Source organism: Phodopus roborovskii, unplaced genomic scaffold (genome assembly GCF_943737965.1).
Source record: "Phodopus roborovskii unplaced genomic scaffold, PHOROB, whole genome shotgun sequence".
NCBI classification, from domain to species: domain Eukaryota; kingdom Metazoa; phylum Chordata; class Mammalia; order Rodentia; family Cricetidae; genus Phodopus; species Phodopus roborovskii.
Window position 1 is genome coordinate 27,816,841 of NW_026126434.1, and position 22,263 is coordinate 27,839,103.

At 50.1% G+C, this 22,263-nt stretch overlaps 2 protein-coding genes across 9 annotated transcripts in view; one reads left to right on the forward strand and one right to left on the reverse strand.

Moving 5' to 3' along the window:
- The first annotated feature begins 993 nt into the window (after nucleotides 1-993).
- Tcp11 (t-complex 11) lies at nucleotides 994-9,008 on the forward strand. Its single transcript, XM_051187141.1, has 10 exons — nucleotides 994-1,152; nucleotides 1,525-1,662; nucleotides 3,407-3,479; nucleotides 4,221-4,341; nucleotides 5,516-5,736; nucleotides 6,400-6,536; nucleotides 6,899-7,116; nucleotides 7,194-7,375; nucleotides 7,840-8,003; nucleotides 8,596-9,008. Exons 2-10 carry the CDS (start codon nucleotides 1,542-1,544, stop codon nucleotides 8,802-8,804), a joined length of 1,446 nt encoding a protein of 481 aa, XP_051043098.1. The 5' UTR covers nucleotides 994-1,152; nucleotides 1,525-1,541; the 3' UTR covers nucleotides 8,805-9,008.
- A 9,223-nt stretch (nucleotides 9,009-18,231) lies between these two features.
- The window catches only part of Anks1a (ankyrin repeat and sterile alpha motif domain containing 1A), a 148,274-nt gene continuing 144,242 nt past the window's right edge, over nucleotides 18,232-22,263 (reverse strand). For 2 of the 8 annotated variants that reach the window (XM_051187145.1, XM_051187143.1), the window contains 2 exons: nucleotides 22,127-22,225; nucleotides 21,055-21,700 (listed from right to left, as the gene is read on the reverse strand). In XM_051187145.1, the coding sequence (XP_051043102.1) occupies nucleotides 21,581-21,700; nucleotides 22,127-22,225 (219 nt within the window). In that variant the 3' untranslated portion in view covers nucleotides 21,055-21,580. Of the gene's footprint in view, nucleotides 20,475-21,054; nucleotides 21,701-22,126; nucleotides 22,226-22,263 lie in introns of those variants that run through there. The other 6 variants (XM_051187142.1, XM_051187146.1, XM_051187144.1 and 3 more) reach the window with 6 other exon arrangements.

Below are 22,263 nucleotides of genomic sequence, written 5' to 3' on the forward strand. Positions count from 1 at the left end.
AGAGCCCCAGGCAGAGGTTCTTGGGACTGGTGATACAAGTGTCCATCTCAGGGAAATGGGTTGTCAAGTTCTCTGCAAGGGGATGGAGAGCTGGCCAGTGACCAGAGCACTGCCTATGGTTTCTTTCTCTTGTCTTTCCTTTCAAGTTCATTTCTCTGTGTAAGGCATACCAGGTCTCATGCATCCCAAGCTGCCTGGTGAGCTCAGAGCTAACCTGATCCCCCTGCCTCCACATCCTGAATATTGGGATTACAGGCATGTGTCACCATGCCTGGTTCAAACAGTGCTGAGAAGGAACCCAGGGCTACCAACCAAGTTACAGCCCTTAATTATCTAAGCTGCAGTGGTGGGTGGCATGTGCCTTTAATTCCAAGGACAGCCTGGTCTATAGAGCAAGTTTCACAACAGCTAAGGCTACACAGAGAAACCCTATCTCAAAAAGCAAAACAAAACTTATACAACTTATGTGTAAGTGTGTTTTGCCTGCATGTGTGTAAGTGCACCACATGAAGGCATGCACCCAGTGCCCCAGGAGGGCAGAAGAGGGCGTCAGAGACCCTGATACTGGAGTTAGAGGTGGCAGTGAGCAGCCAAGTGGGTGATGGGACTCAGCTGTGTCCTCTAACTGCCGAGCCATCTCTCCAGCCCCCAACTAGGACTCTGAGGGCTGGGGACTGAGTTCAGTCAGTGGAGCCTGAGGCCCTTCCATCCCCTGCACACAAACCCTACACGGTGGTTCACACCGGTGACCCCCACACTCAGGTGCAGACAGGCGGGTCAGAAGTTCAAGGCCAGCTCCGTGCTCGGCAGGCTACCCCAGCGCCCCAACTCCTGACACCTACAATCAAGAGTAGCGGCAGGTGGTCCAGGGCAGGTGATGAGGCTCGCGGTGCTAGAGAGAGGGCCGCGCACAAGCCGCGTTGCCAGGATACCTAGGCGGTTTGTTTTCACATCCCGGGCGGGACCACTGCCGCCCGGGCCGCAGGGTGGGGGTGCGCTTGACCGCCCAACTGGGGAGTCTCAATGGCTCCGCCCAGCTCAAGGCCCCGCCCCGTGTCCTCACCCCGAGCCCGCCCTCCCAGGTGGTTTAGCCCGTGCCGCCTACCCACCCCTAGTCCAGAGCCAGCCAGAGTGGGCGGGCCGGCGGAGGAGGTGAGGGAGACCAGGGCAGGGCGATGAGGGAGCAAGGGGGATGCAGGGGAAGGGAGAGGGGGGAGGGGGAACAGGGGAAGGAGAGGGAGAGCTGGGGAAGGGGAGCAGGGGAGGGGAAGGAGATCAGGAGAAGATGAGGGGAGCAGGGGAGGGGGAGCAGAAGGGGAGGGGATAGGTCCTTGGAGGGGAAGGACAAAAAGGAGAGAGGGCAGAGGGAAACGAGAGGGGAGATGAAAGGGGAAGGATGGGTAAGAGGAGGCGAGGAGGGACAGTGGTGAGGAACGTGGGGTGAAAAGTAGGGGGTTACTGACCCAGCGCGGCCTCGGTTTCCTCCCTGTCCCTGAGCGGCCTCCGACCTTTGTCGCCCACCAGACACCAGCACCACCAGGATGCCAGACGTGAAGGAGAGGGCGGCCCGGAAGGGGCACAGCGTGGCAGAGGGCGCCTCTCGTGAGTCCCACGCGGGACACACCCGGGAGGACGCGAGCAGCGCCCAGGGCCACCGATCACGTAGGTTCAACTGTCACCCGGCCGTGGGGCGCGGGCTGCAGTCCCGAGCTCCGGGTATCCGCTTGCGGCGGGGTCCCCGAGGGCGTGCACCGCTCGCTCGCTCGCTCGCACGCTGCCAGGTTCTCGTGGGCCACGTGAGGGCGCTGCTGGTCAACAAAATGATTTGAAACAGGACCCAGGTGTTCAGGGTTTGTTCATCAAAACACCCCAAGTCAGGGTTTGGTGGAGGTTTGGAAACATCGTCTTGAGGTGGTTAACTCCATAGGTAAAATAACTCTCGAGTGTCTAGTCATATTCCTTTTTAAGATTTCGTATATTAGGTTTACTTTGTTTTGCAGTGTTCTGTTTTGGGCCTTCTGGAGTTTTAAGAATTCTATTTATTTATTTATTTGTCTCTAACTGCTGAGCCCTCCTCCTTGCTGAACTTCACACTGGCTCTGGGGCGCTTTGGTGCTGGACCCGTGGCTGCTTTGTTGCAGTTGGAGGGTTTAATGTTTCCCCGCAGTTCTTCAGGTCGCCATTGTGGCTTTTTGAAGGTTTCCTTTTAACTCTCGTTTAGTACTGTTAGTAAATAGTGGGTCTGGTTACACAATTAATTTGTTGTGCCAGCCATCTTGGCCGGAATAATTCAGAGGGGCTGCGGGTATGAACAGTAGCATCTGTTTTACCTTGCTTTTGTAAAATGTTTTTTATTTATGTGTGTGTGTTGCCTGCACATGCTTGTTCAGGGCCAGAAGAGGGCGTCAGATCCCCTGGGACCAGAGTTGGAGATGCTTGTGAGCCACCAAGAATGGAACCCAGTTTACCTTTTTATAACCCAGACAAGGATTGGATCCTTGTCCGCAATCACCTTTCTTATTTTGAGAGTATTTCAGATTTGTTGCAGAGTACAATCCAGTGATTCCCTGCTTTGCTTATGCTCTGTGTGTCCTTTACTATCTGAAGGCTGTGGTTGTGACTTTAAAAACTTCTGCCACGTTTTTAAGAGAGGGCACATTGTCCTATGTAATCTGCTCTACGGTTGTTTAGTTTTTACATTTTTAATCTTTCACTGTAGAAAAATTCTACTTTTCCAGACAGCTCAACGGTTGAGCTCTTGATACTAAGCCAGATCCCAGGCACCGGGAGAAGGCAGAGGCAGGACTGGGTCCCACCATGATCCTCTGGCCTATACACACACACTGTGCTGTGCAGTGGTAACCATTTTAAAAGACAGATATTTACAAAAGTTGCGTGGCCAGCACCCCAAGACCCTGTTTTTGTTCTTGCTTCATTTGTTTTAGGCCTAGGTCTGGGTGGTCCTAGAGTAGAGTGACAACATGAAGAATTGGCAAGTGGTGACCTTTAATCTTGGAAATTTTACTAGTCTATGAAATCCCCAAATCAGGGGAGTATTATCTTAGAAAATGAAATAATGTTGGTGTTTAGCACCAATGTCTGTTTGTTACCTGTAGAGAGAACCTGCTTTGTAGGGCCACCAGAGGCACAAGAAGAAAATTGGCTCAGTAAACAAGTGTGTGCTTGTTTGTTTGTTGTTTTTGCAAACCACAAGCTGTTTCTTTGTAGCTTTGTGGGTATTTTTGATTGTTTTAATTTTTGAGACAGGGTTTCTCTGTGCAGCCCTGGTTGTCCTGGGCCTTGCTCTGTAGACCAGGATGGCCTTGAACTCACATATCTGCAGGTGTGGGGATTAAAGAAGTGCACCACCACCACTCATCTCCACCAGAAAGTCTTTCAATTACAGGTTTGATGGATCGAGTTCATGAAGTTTCCAAGGTGGATCGCCACTCAGAAGAGAAGACTTTATCTTCAAGCAGGTGTTGGCTTTTATATTTTCTCTAATTGACTTCCTGACATCACTACTTAGCATGGAAGGGTTCTGTAACTCAGTGGGCAAGAGACACTTGCTGCAAGCTGGACAACCTGAGTTTAGTTCCTGGGACCCACACTTGCCCCTTCCCAATCAATAAAGAAGTAGAAACATCTTAGTGTATCCATTGCTGTGAAGAGACACTATGGCCATGGCAACTCTTATAAAGGAAAAACATTTCATTGGGGTGGCTCACAGTTTCAAAGGTTTCTCCATTATCATCATGGTGGGGCATGGTGCTGTGCAGGCAGATCTTTGATCTGCAGGAAACTAGAAGTGGTCTGAGTGTCATACTGAGTGGAAGTAAAGCTTGAGCAAAGGAGACCTCAAAACCCACCCCATGTGACATGCTTCCTCCAAAAGACCATGCCTACTCTAACAAAGCCACACGTCCTAACAGTGCCGCTCCCTCTGGGGGCCGTTTTCTTTCAAACCACAATTATTAATAAACGTAGTGTTGTGTGATGGTACACACATGCATGGTTGCACGCACATGGGATAAGGAAGACTCACTGCTACACTCAGGCTTGTTTCTGCCTTTGAGGGTGCCTTGAAATCACCTAGCCTTCAGTGAGTCATCTCTGCTGTGCTCCATTCATTGCTCCTGGTGCTTTCTTTGGGGCTTAGATTCTGAGCCTAGAACAGTTTCTTGTGCAGTGAGTAATCTGTGTGTCTGACCCTTCTGTAGCCTGGAAGGCAAGGCCAAGGAGACAATGCCCAGTGACTTTTGGGACCACCTGAAAGAGCAGCTGTCATCTGTGCCCCCTGACTTCAGTTGTGCTCTCGAACTTCTGAAAGAGGTCAAGGAGGTGAGTGGACATCTTCACATACAGCCTGAAAGTTCCAAGGCCTGTCTGAGAGTAGGCGGGGCTGCAAGTCCGATTGTCAAGGTGCCTAGACAAGATCAACCTCTGAGTAATTTGAACAGGGAAGTGTTCATGTAAAATGACTACAGCCTGGGGAGGGGGGGGCTGGAAAAGGGAAGTCTGAAGAATTCTGGAGCATCAGACTGTATTGGTGCATTCTGCCTTGAAAGTCAAAGTGAATAATGTGCTTTATTTGTGGTGGGAGACACTGTGTGGTGTGTGTATGTGTGTGTGTATGTCTGTCTGTCTGGCAGGGGTCATCCTTGTCTTCACAGGACAGGCACTGAAGGGCAGATGGGAAACAAGGAAGGTCTGAGTTGGTAGCTTTGAAAGCTTCAGGCCGAAATATAGGTATCATGAAGCAGTCTTGTCTTGTGCCAAGTGGAGCTGGCAGCTGGGTTCTGCAGAAACAGTGGAGTATTTGATTCAGCGAGATAGTCAGGGTTGCAGAGACACAGGGATAAATAAGAGCCAGTTACCAGGAGGTCATGTTTGGGGATCAGCAACCCCATTACAGCTCTTCTGATCTGTCTTCTCCCTCTGAAATAGTTAAAAAACAAAAAAACAAAACAAGAAAACCTTGAGTACATTTTCTTGTTCTTTTTAAATTGAGATTTATTTTTATTTCCAGCTCTTGGGAGGCAGAGGCAGGCAGATCTCTGAGTTTGAGGCTGGCCTGATCTACAGAGCTAATTTTAGGACAGCTAGGGCTACATAAAGAAACCCTGTATCGAAAAAACACAAGCAAACAGACAAATAGAAGTATTTTTATGTGTTGGGGTTTTGCCTGCCTGTGTCTGTGCACCTTGTCCATGCAGAGGCCAGAAGAGGATGCCAGAGCCCCTGTCTGGAGTTAAAGATGGCTGTGAGTACCACATGGGTGCTGGGAACTGAACCTCGGTGCTCTAAACCCAGCTCTGCCTGTGGTGCTGAGTGAAATCCGGGGCTGTATTAATCTCTTTATCTCACTCTGTAACTGATTTATCACTAGCTCTCAGTAGAACCAGTGTGTAGCAACTTTCTGATCCTAAAAAGACACAGACTGGTGTGTGTAAAGGATTGGACACAGGGGTCAATGTGGGACTGAGCAGAATGTGCTCTCTGACTTGACTGGCAGATCCTGTTGTCGCTACTATTACCACGTCAGAGCCGCCTAAGAAGTGAGATTGAAGAAGCTTTGGACATGGACTTCCTACATCAGCAAGCTGACCGAGGGGACTTGAATGTCACCTATCTCTCTAAGTACATTCTCAACATGATGGTCTTGTTGTGTGCGCCAGTACGAGATGAAGCTGTGCAGAGACTGGAGAGTATCACGGATCCCGTGCGGCTGCTGAGGTGTGACACTTGGTTATTTGTCACCTAACCTGCCCGAGGCCCTGAGCTGGGCAGGACTGGCAGACACTGGGACTGTCTTCCTGCTAAAGATGACTTGAAACCATGCTCCACCATGGCCATTTCCAGAGTGGACCTTTGGGTCATCCTTAGCTTGACAGGGCCTTTGTCTAAGGCACTGCAGTGGACACAATTCAAAGGTGTGAAAATGTCCCCTCCCAACTTTTCTCTGGTCTCAGTTCACACACTATAAGGGTCAGCATCATGTCTCCTTCTGGTGTATGGCTGTGTGGCATTTAGGAAGTGTGTTCACAGCACCCCTCGCCTGAGTGGAGAGTAGCGTCACTTAGAACTGCCTTCTTCTGTGTGCCCACGTGTTTCTGCCATGGGGTCTTGCCCTGTGGCCCTGCAGGGCTTGAACTTACAGCACTTCTCTCCAAACGGCTGGCCCTTTGCTGTACGCTGCCACACCCAGTTCTCAGCAGAGAGCACGGTGAGAGGGACTTGGCCATTTCCCGTGTGCCACCCACTCAACACACACTGTGGCCTTGGCTGCCTGTCCCTCCGTACATGAAGGAGACTGGAGAGTCCAGTGCCTCGGTCACCCCTTCTAGCTTCCTTGCCATTAGGTCCCTTTCATAGCACAGTTATTCTCTCCTGCATTAGGGGGATCTTCCAAGTGCTGGGACTGATGAAAATGGACATGGTGAACTATACCATTCAGAGCCTGCAGCCCCAGCTACAGGAACATTCCATCCAGTTTGAGCGGGCCCAGTTCCAGGAGCGTCTCAACAAGCAGCCTAGTATGTATGATGTGAGGACAGAGGTGGGCCAGGGGCTTGCACCTGACATTCAAGACAGGACATTCCGTCTCGTAGGAAGGTTGTTTCTCTGTACACTGGGAGGGAGGAGGCAGATTAACCAGGGGCATGTACTTTTTACATTTAATTTAGTGATTTAGGGTTTTGAGATATGGTCTCACACTCTTTAGCCTTGGGTATTCTGAAACTCATTGTATAGCTCAGGCTATCCCCAAACTCACAGTGATGCACCTGCCTCAGCTCCTGAGGGCATGAATGCCATGCTCCACACGAACTATTAGCTAAAGAGAACTGTGGCGTGAAGCTGCAGAAGTAAAGATGCTTGTACACCCCTCCCATTGTAGGCCTCCTCAATCACACCACTAAGTGGCTGACTCAGGCTGTCACAGACCTCACCACCCCTCCTGCAAGCTGTCCTGACATACCAGACTCCTCGAGTGCACCTGGCCCATCTCCCAGTGACATCGCTGCCCCAGAGCCACTCAGCCCTGCCATGGTGCTATCCCAGGGATTCCTGAACCTTCTCATCTGGAACCCTGAAAACGAAGAAGAGTTTCCTGAGGTGGGAATGGGGACACTTCCTTGTTGTAGGTTTTGCACTTTGGCCGGACCCCTCTGATGGCTTTCCTTCCTCCTTAGACCCTGCTGATGGACAGAACCCGGCTGCAGGAGCTAGAGTCGCAGCGGAAACAGCTAACCATCCTTGCCTCCGTCCTGCTGGTGGCCAGTAGCTTCTCTGGCAGTGTCCTCTTTGGCTCACCCCAGTTTGTGGATAAACTGAAGCGAATAACAAAGTCCCTAGTGGGGGAATTTAACTCCAGGTAAGCTGCAGACATCTTTTTTAAGGGATCAGGATGGAGGCGCTGGGAATACAGCTCAGCTGGTAAAGTAGGTGCTGAGCCAGCATGAGGACCTGATGTATCCTCAACGTGATCTCTCTCTCGGAAAAAGCCAGGCATGAGCTGGCAGTGCTGGCGCACACCTTTAACCCCAGCACTCGGGAGGCAGAGGCAGGCGGATCTCTGAATCAGAGGCCAGCCTCCTCTACAGAGCATGTTCCAGGATAGCCAGGGCTACACAGAGAAACACCAAAACTCCAAAAACACAAATGGGAAGCCAGATACGGGGACGTATGTCTGTAACTCCAGCGATGTGGTGGGTGGGTTCAGGGTTAGCCAGCCTAGTCAGCAGTGAGAAAGAAGGCAGAGAGCTACTGAGGGAGAAGCCTGGGGCGAGCCCGACCCCATGGTACCTGCTAGGTGTCAGCTCCACCTCTGTTGTCTAGGCCAGAGGAGACCATGTGCACTGTGAGTGAGCAGGTGACCCAGGAGATCCATCAGAGTCTTAAGAGCATGGGCCTTGCCCCTCTGAGCAGTGACAACACCCCGTCTCTGATAGCACAGCTCCAGAACATTGCCAAGAAAGAGAACTGTGTCCGCAACGTCATTGGTGAGCGCACCCATACATGGGCGGTACCGATGCTGGAGGGAGGGCCCCAGCCATAGATGTGTTTCCAAGTTGAGACTGCGGTCCTTTCCTGCACACAGGAATCCTGTTTACCTGACCTGGTTAAGTCACTCAAGGCTCCTGAGGAGTCTGTGTGATGTCCACACCCACCCTCCAGTGGAAACCAGCCGGCTTGGGTTAGAGAGCATTTGTCTGTCGTGCAGACCCAGTCCCATTTGGAGAAATCCATTGACGATTTCTTCTCTATAGTCAAATCCTCTAGCCCTAGCATGGTAGCCCAGGTTGGCCCGGACACAATATATATCTCAGGCTGGCCTTACTCGTGATGTCCACCCCCCCCCACCTCTGGGTTCTGGGATTACAGGTGTGAGCCACCCCCTGATACTTAACGGTCTTGAGTACTTAGAGGCTCAGTAACCCAGTACCTGTGGGAACTAGACAGCTGTTCCCCCAAGCAACTCAGGCCCCCTCCTCTGCATGTGAGTATATGACTCACGGTGGCTGAGGGCCTGAGTGGCGGGACCCCAGCTGCTCCGTGGGTCCAGCTGCCTCTTCCTTCTCTCCCTGCCCACAGATCAGCGGATCCACTTGTTCCTCAAATGCTGCTTGGTTCTTGGCGTACAGCGATCCCTGACGGACCTTCCTGGGGGCCTGACACTTATCGAAGCAGAGCTGGCGGAACTGGGCCAGAAGTTTGTCAGCCTCACACACCACAACCAGCAGGTGTTTGGACCGTACTACACTGAGATCCTAAAACCCCTCCTCTCCCCTGCCAGGCCCTGACCTTGAGAGTGGTGGCTCTGACAGCAGGAGCTCAGAGCCCTGGCACCTTGGGCCCAGGAGAAAGACCCATCTTCCTGGAGTGACATCAAGGGTAACCAGCAGGGCAGTGAGTCCCCTCCGCTCCCCACAGCCAGCACACCTGGGCTGTAGCGATCAAGCATGTAGACACCAACTGGCCCAAATCCGCTCCCCAATAAACTCGTGAACAGCAAGCAGGCTGCCATTCTTCCTGTGAGGGCGTAGCAGAGGCCTGGGCATGGCGCCGTGCTCCTCTTAGGCCTCCAGTCCTTGCAGTGTCACCAGTGACAACCAGGATGCCTGGGCATTCATCTTAGGGTCAGCTCAGGGTTAAGCACTTTACTGAGGCTCAGAGGAGAAGCGCTTTCCTGGAGACTTCACATTGCTCAGCCAGCCAGAAGAGGACACTGAGAGCAAATTCACTCAGGACTAGATTCCCCTGCAGGAAGTCAGGGGACAGCAGGAGTCTGCAGGAAAATGGGGGAAATGTTGGCCGCAGGCAGAGCCTGCCTGCCCATAGCCAGTGGGCCCTGGTGTTCTGGCTCTCACTCACTCAGGTTATGTAGTTCAGGCTGGGACAGTTAGGTCTGTGTGTCCCCTCCCCTGGTCCAGTCCTCCTGTGGCTCATCGCTAAGTTTAGAACACCCACTCCTCATGACAGAGGTGATGCATGCATTCAGACAGGAGCAGACTCCGTCTCTCCTTGCTCTGCCAGTGTGGGTGGCTGGGGTGTGAGTGCCCCTTGTCACAGACCAGCACCAAGTGGGATGTGGGAAAGACCTGGGTTCACATCCATTGCTGTCATGCCAACTACAGCAGACCAGTCCCAACCAGCTCGCATGAGTAAAGTGTCCTATTCAGATCTGGCCCTTTTTAACAGACGAGAATGTGGGGACTGACTTGTGTGTCCTCAGGGCAACATAAAGAAAAGCAATGTCCCCTCTTCCGAAGCTGAGGGTGACACAATTCAGAGGCCACACAAGGTGGCTTGCCCAGGACGTGCTTCTAACTGGAGCCTTTTTAGATAGGTGACAGTGTGATCAGTAGAGTGACCCAGCATAGATCCCTCAAAGGCCTCAGTCTTGCAACTACACAGCCTCGGCTTAGGGTGGCCCAGGAAAAGAGACTCAAAATTAAACAGGCTTGGCTGCTGAGAGCTGTGATTGCAGTTACTGTTCTATGTCCAGAAGTCCACATCTGGGAAGCCTTGTCTTCCAGAGTGCTGGGGGCTCTGTGGACACTGGGCCCATGAGAAGAACCCTGCTCTATTCCACAGTTAAAGTCTGTAGTAACGGATGCAGCAGAAATGTTAAAATGGTTTTTCTTGGTCTTCCATGTGGAGACGGAGCCCTATTTATTTATTCTTGGTTTTTGAAGACAGGGTTTCTGTGTAGCTTTGGAGCCTGTCTTGGAACTAACTCACTCTGGAGACCAGGCTGGCCTCGAACTCACAGAGATCTGCCTGAGTAAGTCTCCCAAGTGCTGGGATTAAAAGCGTGTGCCACCAATGCCTGACTAGGAACCCTATTATTTGTTTGTTTGTTTGTTTATTGTTTTTTTTGACACAGGGTTTCTTTGTGTTGGGCTATCCTGGAACTCGCTCTGTAGACTAGGTTGTCCTCAAACTCACAGAGCTCCGCCTGCCTCTACCTCCTGAGTGCTGGGATTAAAGGTGTGTACTATGCCAGGTTGAGGGCATTTTTAATTTTTTGTGCTTATATTTTTAGTTGTGATATCAAGTTTTCTATTAGTGATTATAATTTCATTCCTAATGCCACACTAGTATCATGACTTCCATCACCACAGCAGGAAATAGCAGTGACCAGTCATCTTTATTGGCTTTCCTTTAACGTGGGTAACTATCACTGTGTTCTATGTATGTGTGGGGGGGTGAAGGGGACTGACTGCATGATGAATGTGCCCCAAGCACATGCAGTGCCCACAGAGGCCAGAAGAGGGCAATGGCCCTCTAGAAGTGGGGTCACCAGTGGTTGTGAGCTGCCATGTAAGCACTGGGAACTGAACTTGGGTCCTTTATAAGAGCAGTTGTAAGTGGAAGTTTTCTGATCCATTCACTCAGTCCCAAATAACCAACTCAGAGGCTGAAAATGAATTATAAATGCCTAGCCAATAGCTCAGGCTTGTTACTAGCTTTTACATTTTAAGTTAATCCCTAATTTACACTTTGCCATGTGGCAGTATTTTTATTAGCATGGCACGTTCATCTCCTGGTCCTCCTGCATCTGGCTGGGGTCTCCTGACTCTGCCCTCCCCCTTCTCATCCTTAGTTTGGTCACCTTGCCTATACTTCCTGCCTGGCTACTGGCCAATCAGCATTTTATTAAACCAACTTGAGTGACAAATCTTCACAGTGTACAAGAGGATTATCCCATAGTAACTGCTCTTAACCACTGAACCACTGCTCCAGACCCTACAGGAATGTTTTATGGAAATGATGTTTGTATATAGAAACGTGGCATGTATTTGTTTGGCTTCTTTGATGGAAGTTTTTGTTCTTTATGTTTGTTTGGTTTTGGTTTTTCTAGACAGGGCTTCTCTGTATTGCTTTGGAGGCTGTCCTGGAACTAGCTATGTAGACCAGGCTGGATTTGATCTACCTGCCTCTGCCTCGAGAGTGCTGGGATTAAAGGCGTGTGCCACCAATGCCTAATGGTTTTTTTTTTTTTTTTTTTTTTAAGTTGATATCAATAGTGTGCTGGCTGGCTTTGGAACTTATAGTCCTGCCCCAGGCTCCAGAACGCTATGACACTACCCAGCCCAGCACTCATCCATGTGCCACCAGCTGATGGGCATGTGTGCTGGTCTTGTAGTTTCTGTGAACAGGACCACCATGGACAAGTACTCTCATACCTTAATCATACTTCATCACTTGATTTCGGTGTTATCAAACTGACAGCCAGGAGGGGAGCTGCTGTTACATGCCATGTCCATGTTTGTTTGTTTTTCTTTTTCTTTCTTTTTTCTTTTTTTCAGACAGGTTTTCTCTGTGTAGTCCTGGAACTGGCTCTGTAGATTAGGCTGGCCTTGAACACACAGAGATCTGCCTGCCTCTCTTTCTCCTGAATGCTGGGATTTAAAGGTGTGTGTCACCACTGCCCAGCTCCATGTTTACCTCACTAAGGATCTGAAGTTGGTAGTGGTGTGAGGATCGATGGGAGGATGTGAAAGATGGTTGTCCTCTTGTGTGTGGATACGCTGTTATCTGTGCCACTGTGGAATTCCTATTCATGCTCTTGGTGCCCTGGTCAAAAGAGAATGGACTGGGTGAGTCCTCTGTTGTAGCTGTCGCCCTAGCTCTTTGGAAGACCAAGGAAAGAGAATCACCTAAGGCCAAGGACAGCTCAGCAATGCATCGAGGCCTTTCTAGTCCATTGGTCTATATGCTCATCCTTAAGCCAGTAAACTAACATTTTTATTACTATAGTTTTGTAATTAACTTCTGAAATTGGGAGGTATGAATCTTCAATTTAGCTTGTTTTCAGGATTATTGTGGCTACCTTCTGCATTTTGATACAATTTTTACTGTTAGCCTGTCCATTTTTGGTACAGGTAGTTGGGGATATTTTAAAATTTTATCTAATTAAGTGCATGTGTATGGGCATTTTACCAGCATGTATGCATGCATGTGCACCTTGTGTGTGCGGTATTAGAGGAGGTGGGTGGAAGGCTTCAGATCCCTGGAGTCAGAGGTGTTTGTGAGTCACCATGTGGGTGCTGGGGATTGAACTCAGGACCTCTCTCTCTGGAAGAGCAGCCAGCCCTCTTAACCTCTGAGCCATCTCTACAGCCCCTCTAGGATATTTTTTTTCTGCACAGGCTCATGTGTACATGTGTAATAAAAAGTTTTTGTTATCCTTTCTAGTTTGACTCTATCTTGTTTTCTTGCCTTGTTGATCTGGTCAGGACTTCTAGTCCAGTGTTGAGAATCAGTGGGACACATGTGCCCTTTGCTTATTCCTAATTGGGGGGAGGGTTAGTTTTTTGCTATCAACTTTGAGTGCTGACTAGTTTTACGTTAACTTGACACAGAGTCATCTGGGAAGGGGAACCTCAGCTGAGATAATAACTCCATCAAATTGGCCAGTGGACATCTTTTTTCTTTTCTCCCTCCCTCCCTCCCTCCCTCTCTGAGACAGGGTTTCTGTATTTAGCCTTGGCTGTCCTGGAACTCGTTCTGTAGACCAGACTGGCCTGGTCTCACAGAGTCCAGGAGATCCACCTGCCTCTGCCTCCTGAGTGCTGGGATTGAAGGCACATGCTACCATTGCCCGGCAAGTGGACATTTCTTGATTAATGACTGATGTGGTATGTCTGGCTTTGGTTCACTGGGCGCTGCATGTGCAGTGTCTGTAGCTCTCCCTGAGGGCTGTGGGGGCTGCAGCCAGTTCACTTCTGAGACTGGTTACCAGGGTTTGAATGTTCTCAAAGGCCCATGGCTAATGGCTTGGTGCCTGCTCATGGTGCTGCCTAGAGATCATAGGTCATCAGGGGCATGCCTGGATTCTCCACCTGTGTAGGACTTGCTCCACCTCGTTTTGTGAGATGAGGGAATGTTTGCGGGAAAGCAGCCTGAATTGTTGGTAACCTGTCTTCTCTCCTCAGTTTTGCTACAGATTTTGACTGTTTTGTTCACTTTCTAGAGGACTGCTCTGTTGGTTCTCATTGGCTTTAAAATCTCTGAATTTGGTTTCATTGTGCTCTGACATCTTTTTGGGGGCTTGTTTGTACTTGAAGGCTCCATTGTCCCAGCATGCTACAACCCACTCTGTGGCAGCTGCTGTTACCCAAACTTTGATGTCTCCCCCCGCCTCTGAACCCCTCCACTCCCCTCCCCCTGGCCGATTGATTTTCAGTTCTTTGGAGAATTCTCTTTGCCTCAGTTCATTTCCCACTTAATAGGCTGTCTTGCCACTTTGCTATTGATTCCTATTTTGATTCTACTGTGCCTGAACACATTGCACCGCCACCGCCTGGCCTTCCATAACATCTTTTAAACTCCAGATCCAGGGGATCTGATGACCTCCCCTGTCTTCTGCAGGCACTATGCGTGCACATGGTGCAGACACACGTGCAAGCAAAATGCCCATGCACATAAATAAATTTTTCAAATCTTTTCAGGGGCTGGAGAGATGGCTCATCAGTTAAAAGTGCTTGTTGCTCTTCAAGTGGAGTCTGGTTCCTGGCACCCATGTTTGGGTGGCTTACAGCCGTCTCTAACTTGAGCTCCAGAAGACCTGGTGGCCTCTGCGGATACATGTATACACATGGCATTCACAAACACACACACCCCTCACAGATGTGCACTAATCAAGATTCAATTCATAATTGTGGGAGCCCACAGTAGAAAAGGGGGGGTTCTTTTTTGACATAAATACCACAGACTTAAACAACAGAAGTTTATTTCTCATTGTTCTGGGAGAGAGGGAAAGCAGGGTCAAAGGCCAGGAGGGACCAATTTGTGGTGAAGGCTCTTTTCCAGGGTCATAGGTGACTTTTTCTTTGGTAGGAGGACTTGTCTGTATGTGTAGGGAAGAGAGGGCCATCTCCATAAACCACAAAACCCAGTGAATTAGGACTTCAGTTGTCTCCTGAAAATCCTAGTTACTCTGTCTTGTAATTGTTCTGAAGACTACTTTATGAGCTACTTCCTTTATTTGCATATTTTCTCTACCTTTAGGGTTTTTTGTTGTTGCTGTTTTGTTTTGAAACAGGGTTTGTGTAGCCCTGGCTGTTGCTTTGTAGACCAGGCTGGCCTTTAATTCAGGGATTCACCTGTCTCTGCCTCCTGAGTGCTGGGATTAAAGGCAGAGCCATCACATTCAGAGACCTTTAGGATTATTTATTGTGTATGTATATATAGGTGCACACATGGTTTCTTGTGAAGGTCAAAGGACAACTTGCAACAGTCCATTCTCTCCTAGCATTTAGGTTCCAGGGATTGAACTCAGGTTGTCAGTCTTGGGGAAAGAGCTTTTATTCCCTGACCTTCCTTAAGTAGCCCTCTCTACTTACTTTGCCTCAAATGGTACTTGAGTTCCTTGTGGACATATGGTTGAGCCATCCCTCCTAACCTAATCCTGGCCTAGACATGTACACAGGCAAGTGACCTTCTATTCAACTGCACTGCTAGCCTTGAATCACATTATCTTTGAAAAGGTCTGTTATTTAAAATATGTATGAATGTTTGCCTGCATGTAAGAGTGCCATGTGTATGCAGTGTCAAGGACTCCAGGAAAGAGTTGGGTCTCCAGGAGCTGGAGTTTACGGGTGTCTGTAAGAGCAGCCAGTGCTCTTAACCGCTGAGCCATCTCTCCAGCTCCTCTGGATCATATTTTAAAGTCTACCCTGCTGATCTTGTATTCCCTTTCTTAACCCCTTTGGTGTTTCAAAACTGTGTCAGTATATTGTTGCTTGTCTTTTTAAGACTTCCTTAAGCTGGTCTCAAACTTGTGTGTAGCTGAAAATGGATGGCTTTAAATTCCTGACCCTCATGGTAGGATTACAGGTGTGTGCGACCATACCTGGTTCACTAGTCTTTTAATCAGTTTTTGAAAACAGTTTACACTTATTATTGTGGTTGGGTATGAAGCATTTCCCAAAAGGTTCTTGTATTAAAGGCTTGAACTACAGCTTGTGGATTTGATGGGTTCACCTAACAACTGATTGCCCCACAAAGTAATCCATAATTTGATGGTTTTATTGGGAGGGATTGGTAACTTCTGGAGGTGAGGGCTGTTGCTGTATGAAGCAGGCAACTGAACTACGCCTTGCCCTAGGCCCCTCCTGTCCTCCTCATAGGCCCTTTCCTGGCAACTACTCAGCTGCTCAGCCTGCCTCGTGCCCTGCAGTAGTAGAGCCCACAGCCAGAACAGCAGGGTTTCTTCAGAAATTATAAACCCAAGTCTTTCCTAGGGTATTTTGTCGTAACACAGATGCCTGGGTAGGAAAGTGATTGCTAGAGCTTAGGTCTGCATTTTTTTTTTCCTGCCTCTCAGAGTTATGTGACTTGAGATGGGATCTTGGTGTTGCCCAGTCTAGCCATGAATTTGTGATCAAGTGCTGAATTACAGGTGCTCGCTGCTGCTCCCAGCACTCTGACCTTTTCATAAACCACTGTGGTTTTATCTGTAGTGTCTTCTCCTTCCAGCTTGTCTCAAGTCATCTACTGTTTCATGTAACAGAAATTTTACCTCTCAGTATTCCCTTAAAGTCCCTTTGTCATTGCCACAAAATGAAGTGGTGTAGCTGGCCGAGGTGCTTGGCACTAAGCCTGATGAGCTGACTTCAGTCCTGGAATAGAGAACCATCGCCCACATGTGCCTGTCTAAGCCATGGCAGACCTCGTTGTCGACTGCAGGGCAGGAGAGCCGGAGTCTCTCTTTAGAGGGTGTTTGTATCTCTGTGACTGACCTTCCTGCTATGCCAAGGTTTCTGTTTGCCTAACTTCACCCCCAAACACCCAGACTCTTGTTCATTCCTGAAGAATACTGTTTTCAGTGAGGTAGGACTCTTGCGGTATATTTAACTTTGCAAAAGTGTGTGCTATTTGTTTTAAGATGTGTTGGTTTTACTTTGCCTACCTAAGGCACCTGCCTGATCCAGTAAAAAACTGAGCAGTCAATAGTAAAGGAAGAGGGGTAGGGAGAGTAAGGAGGAGGAGGAATTTAGGCTCAGGGAAGGGGGGGGGGGAAGGGAGACACCACGGATATGACAGGGGCCAGAAATCTGTCTGTCTGGCCAGGAAAGTAGGATATAACAGAAAGCAAGAAAGGTAAAAAGTCCCAGGCAAAACATAAAGAGAAACGGGTTAAATTAAAAGAGCTAGTGGGACAAGCCTAAGATAAGGTAGGGCATACTAAATCTTTGTGGTTGGTGGCCCCAAAAATGCCAACTACATAGGATTCTGGTTTGTCAACTCCTCCCTCCCTTCCCATCCATGGACATTTTTTGAAGTGTAGGGTCTTAGTCTAGTCCAGAAATATACTAAACTCATGCCATAACCTCGAATAACCTCAACTCATGGTACACCTACCTTAGCTTCCCAAGTTTGGGGATTATGAGATGAGACAGGTGCCAGCCACCATGCAGAGCAGTGTGGGATGGAGACAAGTCTGTCATTCAAATTGCTTTAATTGTGGTTTCATCCCATTATGAGAAGGCAGAGGCAGGCAGATCTCTGTGAGTCTGAGGCCAGCCTGGTGTACAGAGCGAGTTCCAGGACAGCCAGGGCTACATAGAAACATTGTCTCGAATACCCTCCTCCCCTGAAAATGTTTTCTTCAGTTAGCTCTTGGCGAGGATGTCACTGGGCTTGTCGTTTCAGGGTTGTTCAGCTGTCATCATGTTTGTGTGTCTTGTCAAAATTGGGACTAAGGCATTTATTAATAATTCTCCTTTTCAAAACAGTCCAGCAGATAGTCTGGCTGGCACTCTTTAGCCTCCTGAAAGCTGGGACTGTAGTCTTGGGCCACCACACAGGACTGAAAAGTGGTTTTCCGTTTGGGATTTATACTTACATTAATTACTAAAAGCTGTTTGAGCTGCTGCTCTTTGCCACTGCTCTGCTAGAATGCTGGGCAGAAATCAGACTCCTCCTTTGGTGTATGTCTCCTTGCTACTGGGTGGGAGCACTCCACCATGCTCAGGAAGAGCCTGATTTTGCTGGGGATCATATAGCCTCAAGTAGACCGCTAGGCTCCCCTGTGGCAAATGAGTAAAGTAGAGTGAAGACTAGAACTGTCTTGCCTTTTGAAGCTGTCTCTTCCTGGAGCTGATCCAGAACAGCTTTGGCTTGTCTTTTTTTCATCCAATTGGTGTTTCCATTGTTAATCTGTCCCAGGTTTCAATTGTACTAGCAAAAGGAAGCAGATGCTCCCAGTTACTTGTGACAACTATTATCAAGCTATCCTTTGTTCCATGTGGTACAAACATTAATTCCAGTTGTTTCCTTTTATGAATGGTTGCAATCTGCTATGTAGAGATGTTCGGTTTTACATACAGCTGAGCACATGAAATTGTACCTGGAGTTTTATAGTATGCTTTTCACAGCAAGACCCTGTGATGGAGGATTTGGGCGGTGAGGTGTGTGTGTTCAGCCCTAACCTCGCAGTCCAGCTAGGCAGCTGGGAGGGAGCAGATCTTTTAGATTTAGACCCCATGCTTTGTACAGACACCATCAGGGGACATCTGTGGCCATGCTTCCCTTCTCTGTCCAGTAGTGTCCTAAGGATCCTGCTTCAAACAGGGTTGACTGTTAGGGGTTGTAGCCCCTAACTGTCATCCAAGCCAAGCAGAGGACATGTGTCCCTAATCTGCAGTGGCATTTAGCCTGTGTCCACACCTAACACAGAAAAGCAGCTTTCCAATTGAGAGACTCCAAAGCTCTGGCTGGATTCCACTGCTCTCCTTTATTAGCTCAGTCTGTCCTAAGCTGCACAGCTACAAAAATAACAAACAGAGCTGGAAGCCCAGGATATGCACACACTCTGTAGTGAGGTCAGTCTATGCTGCTGCACAGGTTGGTTACGTTTGGTACCACAAGGTGTTTATAATTCAAACAAAATCAGACAGGTTACAATTTTATGTACAGTAAAACAAAAGGGAAGTCATTCAAGTATCAAAATACGGAAACAAAGATTAAATAACATTTTTCTTACAATCCAGTCCCACTGTCCGCCATGAGCAACAACTCCGTGACCTGAAGTACAGACCCCAGCACCTCACAAGCTGACTGTGAAACATCTCGACAATTGCAGCCACATGTTCTGAACGCTCAACCCTAGCTAGGCTTCTGAGAACTCCCTATAGGCAACCTCTGAGGCAGAGCCTGGAGTACCCTGTCGGGGTGCAGAGCCTGCTGAAGTGAACCTCCTGCTTAGGGTGGCTGGCTAGCCAAAAGGCAGACAAGGGAGCCTGTGACTGGCCACTGTGGTGAGGGCACTGGGCCCATTCCACCACTTACTGGAATGGCTCTCCTTCACAGTTGATGCACAGCCTTGATTTTGTCACAGGATATGACTCTCACGAGTGCGAAAGGCAGACCCTTCCACTTGGCACCTGTCCTAAAAGGGAGAGACCCACTCGGAGGAGAAGAGGAGGAATTTCTGGAATATTCAGAAACCAATCTTGAAAGGAGACCCAGAGCAGACAAGCCGAAGACTATCTGATAGAAACACCCTGAATAAATAAGACATAGCAGCGTCAAAGGGAGGAAGTGTCTGCCTGTGATTTTAGAGCAAAATGCAGCTTGAACTCATCGTAGTGTCTACAGTGTCCCCAGGCTCTGCGCCCACCACAGAGCCCACTGATCATCTCTGGGAGCAGGAAGGGGCTCCCTGGAATCTCACAAGGTGAGAGCTGAGGGGAGCTCTCCAGGGCTCAATGTATGAGGCTGGGAAAGGAAGATCTGTCACCAGTACCTAGCATTGGGGGACACTGGCTTCTTCCCAGAGCTGTACCCTAGCACCTGCTGTGCTAAGTACACAGCAGTGGGGCAGCCCCCAGGTTCAGCAAAGGCAAAGCCTGCTCCCAACTGACCAGCCAGAAGATCTCTGGGCTTGCACATGCCCAGAACTGCAGTTCAGACTGCTTTAAGTCTGGCTTCCTGTCCCCAGGACCAGAGTGGGTGCAGACAGGAAAGCCTGAAGCCTGCCCCCAAGGGCTCAGTGCTGCTCCTTTTTGCTCCCTACTCCAGAAACGCCAGTGAATGACTGTCCTGGCTGGGTCCCTGTCCCCCAGCACTCTGTTCCTCAAGCCCAGGAGGATGACCACCACCCATCACCTTAAAAAGCAAAGTAAGCTAGCAAAAGAGTTTAAGGGACACCAGCTTGTCCTGAGGACTGTCACCTGACCTAGCCTTTTCCACATCTGGGACAGCTGTGTCCAGCAACAGATGATACAACAGCCAACAAAAACCAGAATGAGGCCAGACCAGACAAGTCCCAAGCTGGCAAGCTGCAATCTTAGCTGACATTCCCACTAATGCCCCAAATAAAGCCACTTCTCCCTTCTGATATGGCTGCTGTAGCCTGACACCAACACGGGACAGCCGCCTTGGGCAGTACTAACCTAGATAGTACCAAGGAGTTCCCCACACCACAAACTACTTGCTATCCCCATTTGGAGCCTCGGAAACTTCTGCTCTGATTCAAGTGTCATCACCACAGTCCAGCTCTAGACTAGTAGCTAGACACAAAAAGACTGAAGTCTCAACTATGCCTCAAGCCACCCCCTCTGAAGGTAGAGGGCTGTAAGGATGAGGTTTCTTCCAGTCTGTTACCGTGTCCTTGATTGGCAGGCAGCTTTACCCAGAAGCTGGAGCCAAGTGTTAAAAATTGATAAAAAAAAAAAAAAATATTTTCCTATTAAAAACATGTCCTGGACAGGGCCACTCTTAGGCCACGCAGAGTTATGGTCCTCTCGGCTACATGCCTGGCGTCTTCTCTGCCTCCACGGCAGGGTTTGTTCTGTAGGTGGTGGCAGGCCCAAGCCAAGCAGCTGAAAGGAGGTCCTATGGGCAGGGTGGGGCCTGGGTCTTCAGAGATGCAGGCGAGGCTCTCGGTGCTGGGGGGGCAGGAGCCTGTGCTCCCCACATGTGTCTCCGCAGCACAGTGTGGCTCCTCAGTGGCTCAGCTTGGCAGAAGCAAACAATGGGGGAGGAAAGAGTTAAACCAACGAGCCTGGGCAAGGTGGAGGGAAGGGAAAGGACATAGAACAAAAGGCCCCTTCCTCCCAAGTGCCCTCCACAGCCCACAGCCCGCTGCTGCTCCTGGCCCATCTGCTCGGGAAGGCACAGGGAAAAGCAGGCAGGCAGGGCCAGCCCTGGTGGACGGGTGCCGACTGCTCCCTCTTGCACTGTACTACACCAGGGCTACAGGAACCCGTTCTTCTCTCTCCTGCCATCTAGACTGATCTCCCCACCTCAGGACATGTGGGGCTGTCTCCAAGATCCAGCTCCATGATGCTAGCTGCTGGGTGGGTGCCAGGGACGGCTGGATGACGGCTGTCTCAGGTCCCTACCACCGTAGGGAGTGTGAGAACGCTGCGCAGTCTCCGCCCTGTGTGTGGGCAGCTCCACTCTGAGGAGGAGGAAGGCACACTTGTGTGCAGGGCACGTCTCAGTGAGCTGAGCTCCAGAACCAGGGCCCACAGCACAGAAAGGGGCCAAGCACACACAGGTCCTTTAGGAACCCGTTGTTTGGACATGCGCCAGAGTGTGGCCCTTACAGAAAGTCTGTCCCTGGTGAAGCCACACCATGGGGCCTGACCAGGTGAGAAAGCAGCACCTGAGAGCGGCTGTGTACAGGGCACCCTGGCACTGGGTGGTCACAGTGGTGGGTGGGTCAGCAAAGGTGAAAACTGGTGGCTTCTACCATCCAGCTGTGACCCAGGAGAGGACAGGAGAGGAAAGCAACCTTGCAGCGGGGCTCTTGGGGCCCCCCTGGAAAAGCCACCCCACTCCTCACCTCCCAGTGCCTGTTGCAGAGGCGTTGGGGGCCTCAGAACTCCTCTGGTGCCCCCTTGAAAGGCAAGTCACCCCCAGCTGTCCTGAGCCCAAAGGGAGGAGTCACAGTGTTGGGTGGCATAAGCAGGAGCTGTGAGTGGAGGGTGTCTAGAACCACTGCAGGAGGGCAGGTCCCATGGAGGTGGGGCCTTGGTGGCGGCAGCCGGAAGGAGAGTTGAGACAGCAGAGCGATGGGGTGGCAAAGGCACAGTGGGGCAGTGGACACAGGGTGACTTTAGAAGATAGTGGTCTCATACTTGGTGCTGAGGCTCCGCTTAGAGTCCGGCTTTGGGTCCACAATCCAGGAAACACTAGCGTGGGATGGGGCCTCTTGGTCCGAATCAGGTGGTTCCAGCTGCCGAACAAGGAGACAGGGTTAGGACCCAAAGCACAGGCCCCAGCACACCTCCTTGAGGGAGAAAAATGCACACCTCCAGGAACTCTGAGCAGCAGTTCCTTGGGGGCTACTCGGTTAGAGGAACCCTGCCTGCCCCACTAGAGCTCACACTCCAAGCTTCAGTCTGGTCGTGGTGGGCAGGATGGGGACAGATGACCAGCAGCCCCAGCCCTTGGGTCCCTCTAGTGGGCAGAACAGCTCAGCCTGAGGCGAGGCCACTGCACTCATCCCAGACCTTGGCAGAGGACACAGGACAAAGACAAAAAGGGCAGAGCACACAGGGAGAGCGTGTCACACAGGCAGAGCATGAGGCCACCAGGGTATGAGACAGCTCACGGGCACTTCAGAGAGCCTGACACACAAGACAGCGGGAGGCAGAAAGACCTTGACTCCGGGACTAAGAGACGGCAGCGGAAGGTAGGAAGGACGGTGGGTGGTGCAGGAGTAACAGTGACAACAGCGAATATCGGGGGGCATCGGCACCTGGGGCGCAGAGCAAAGCAGACAGACAAGGGGAATGT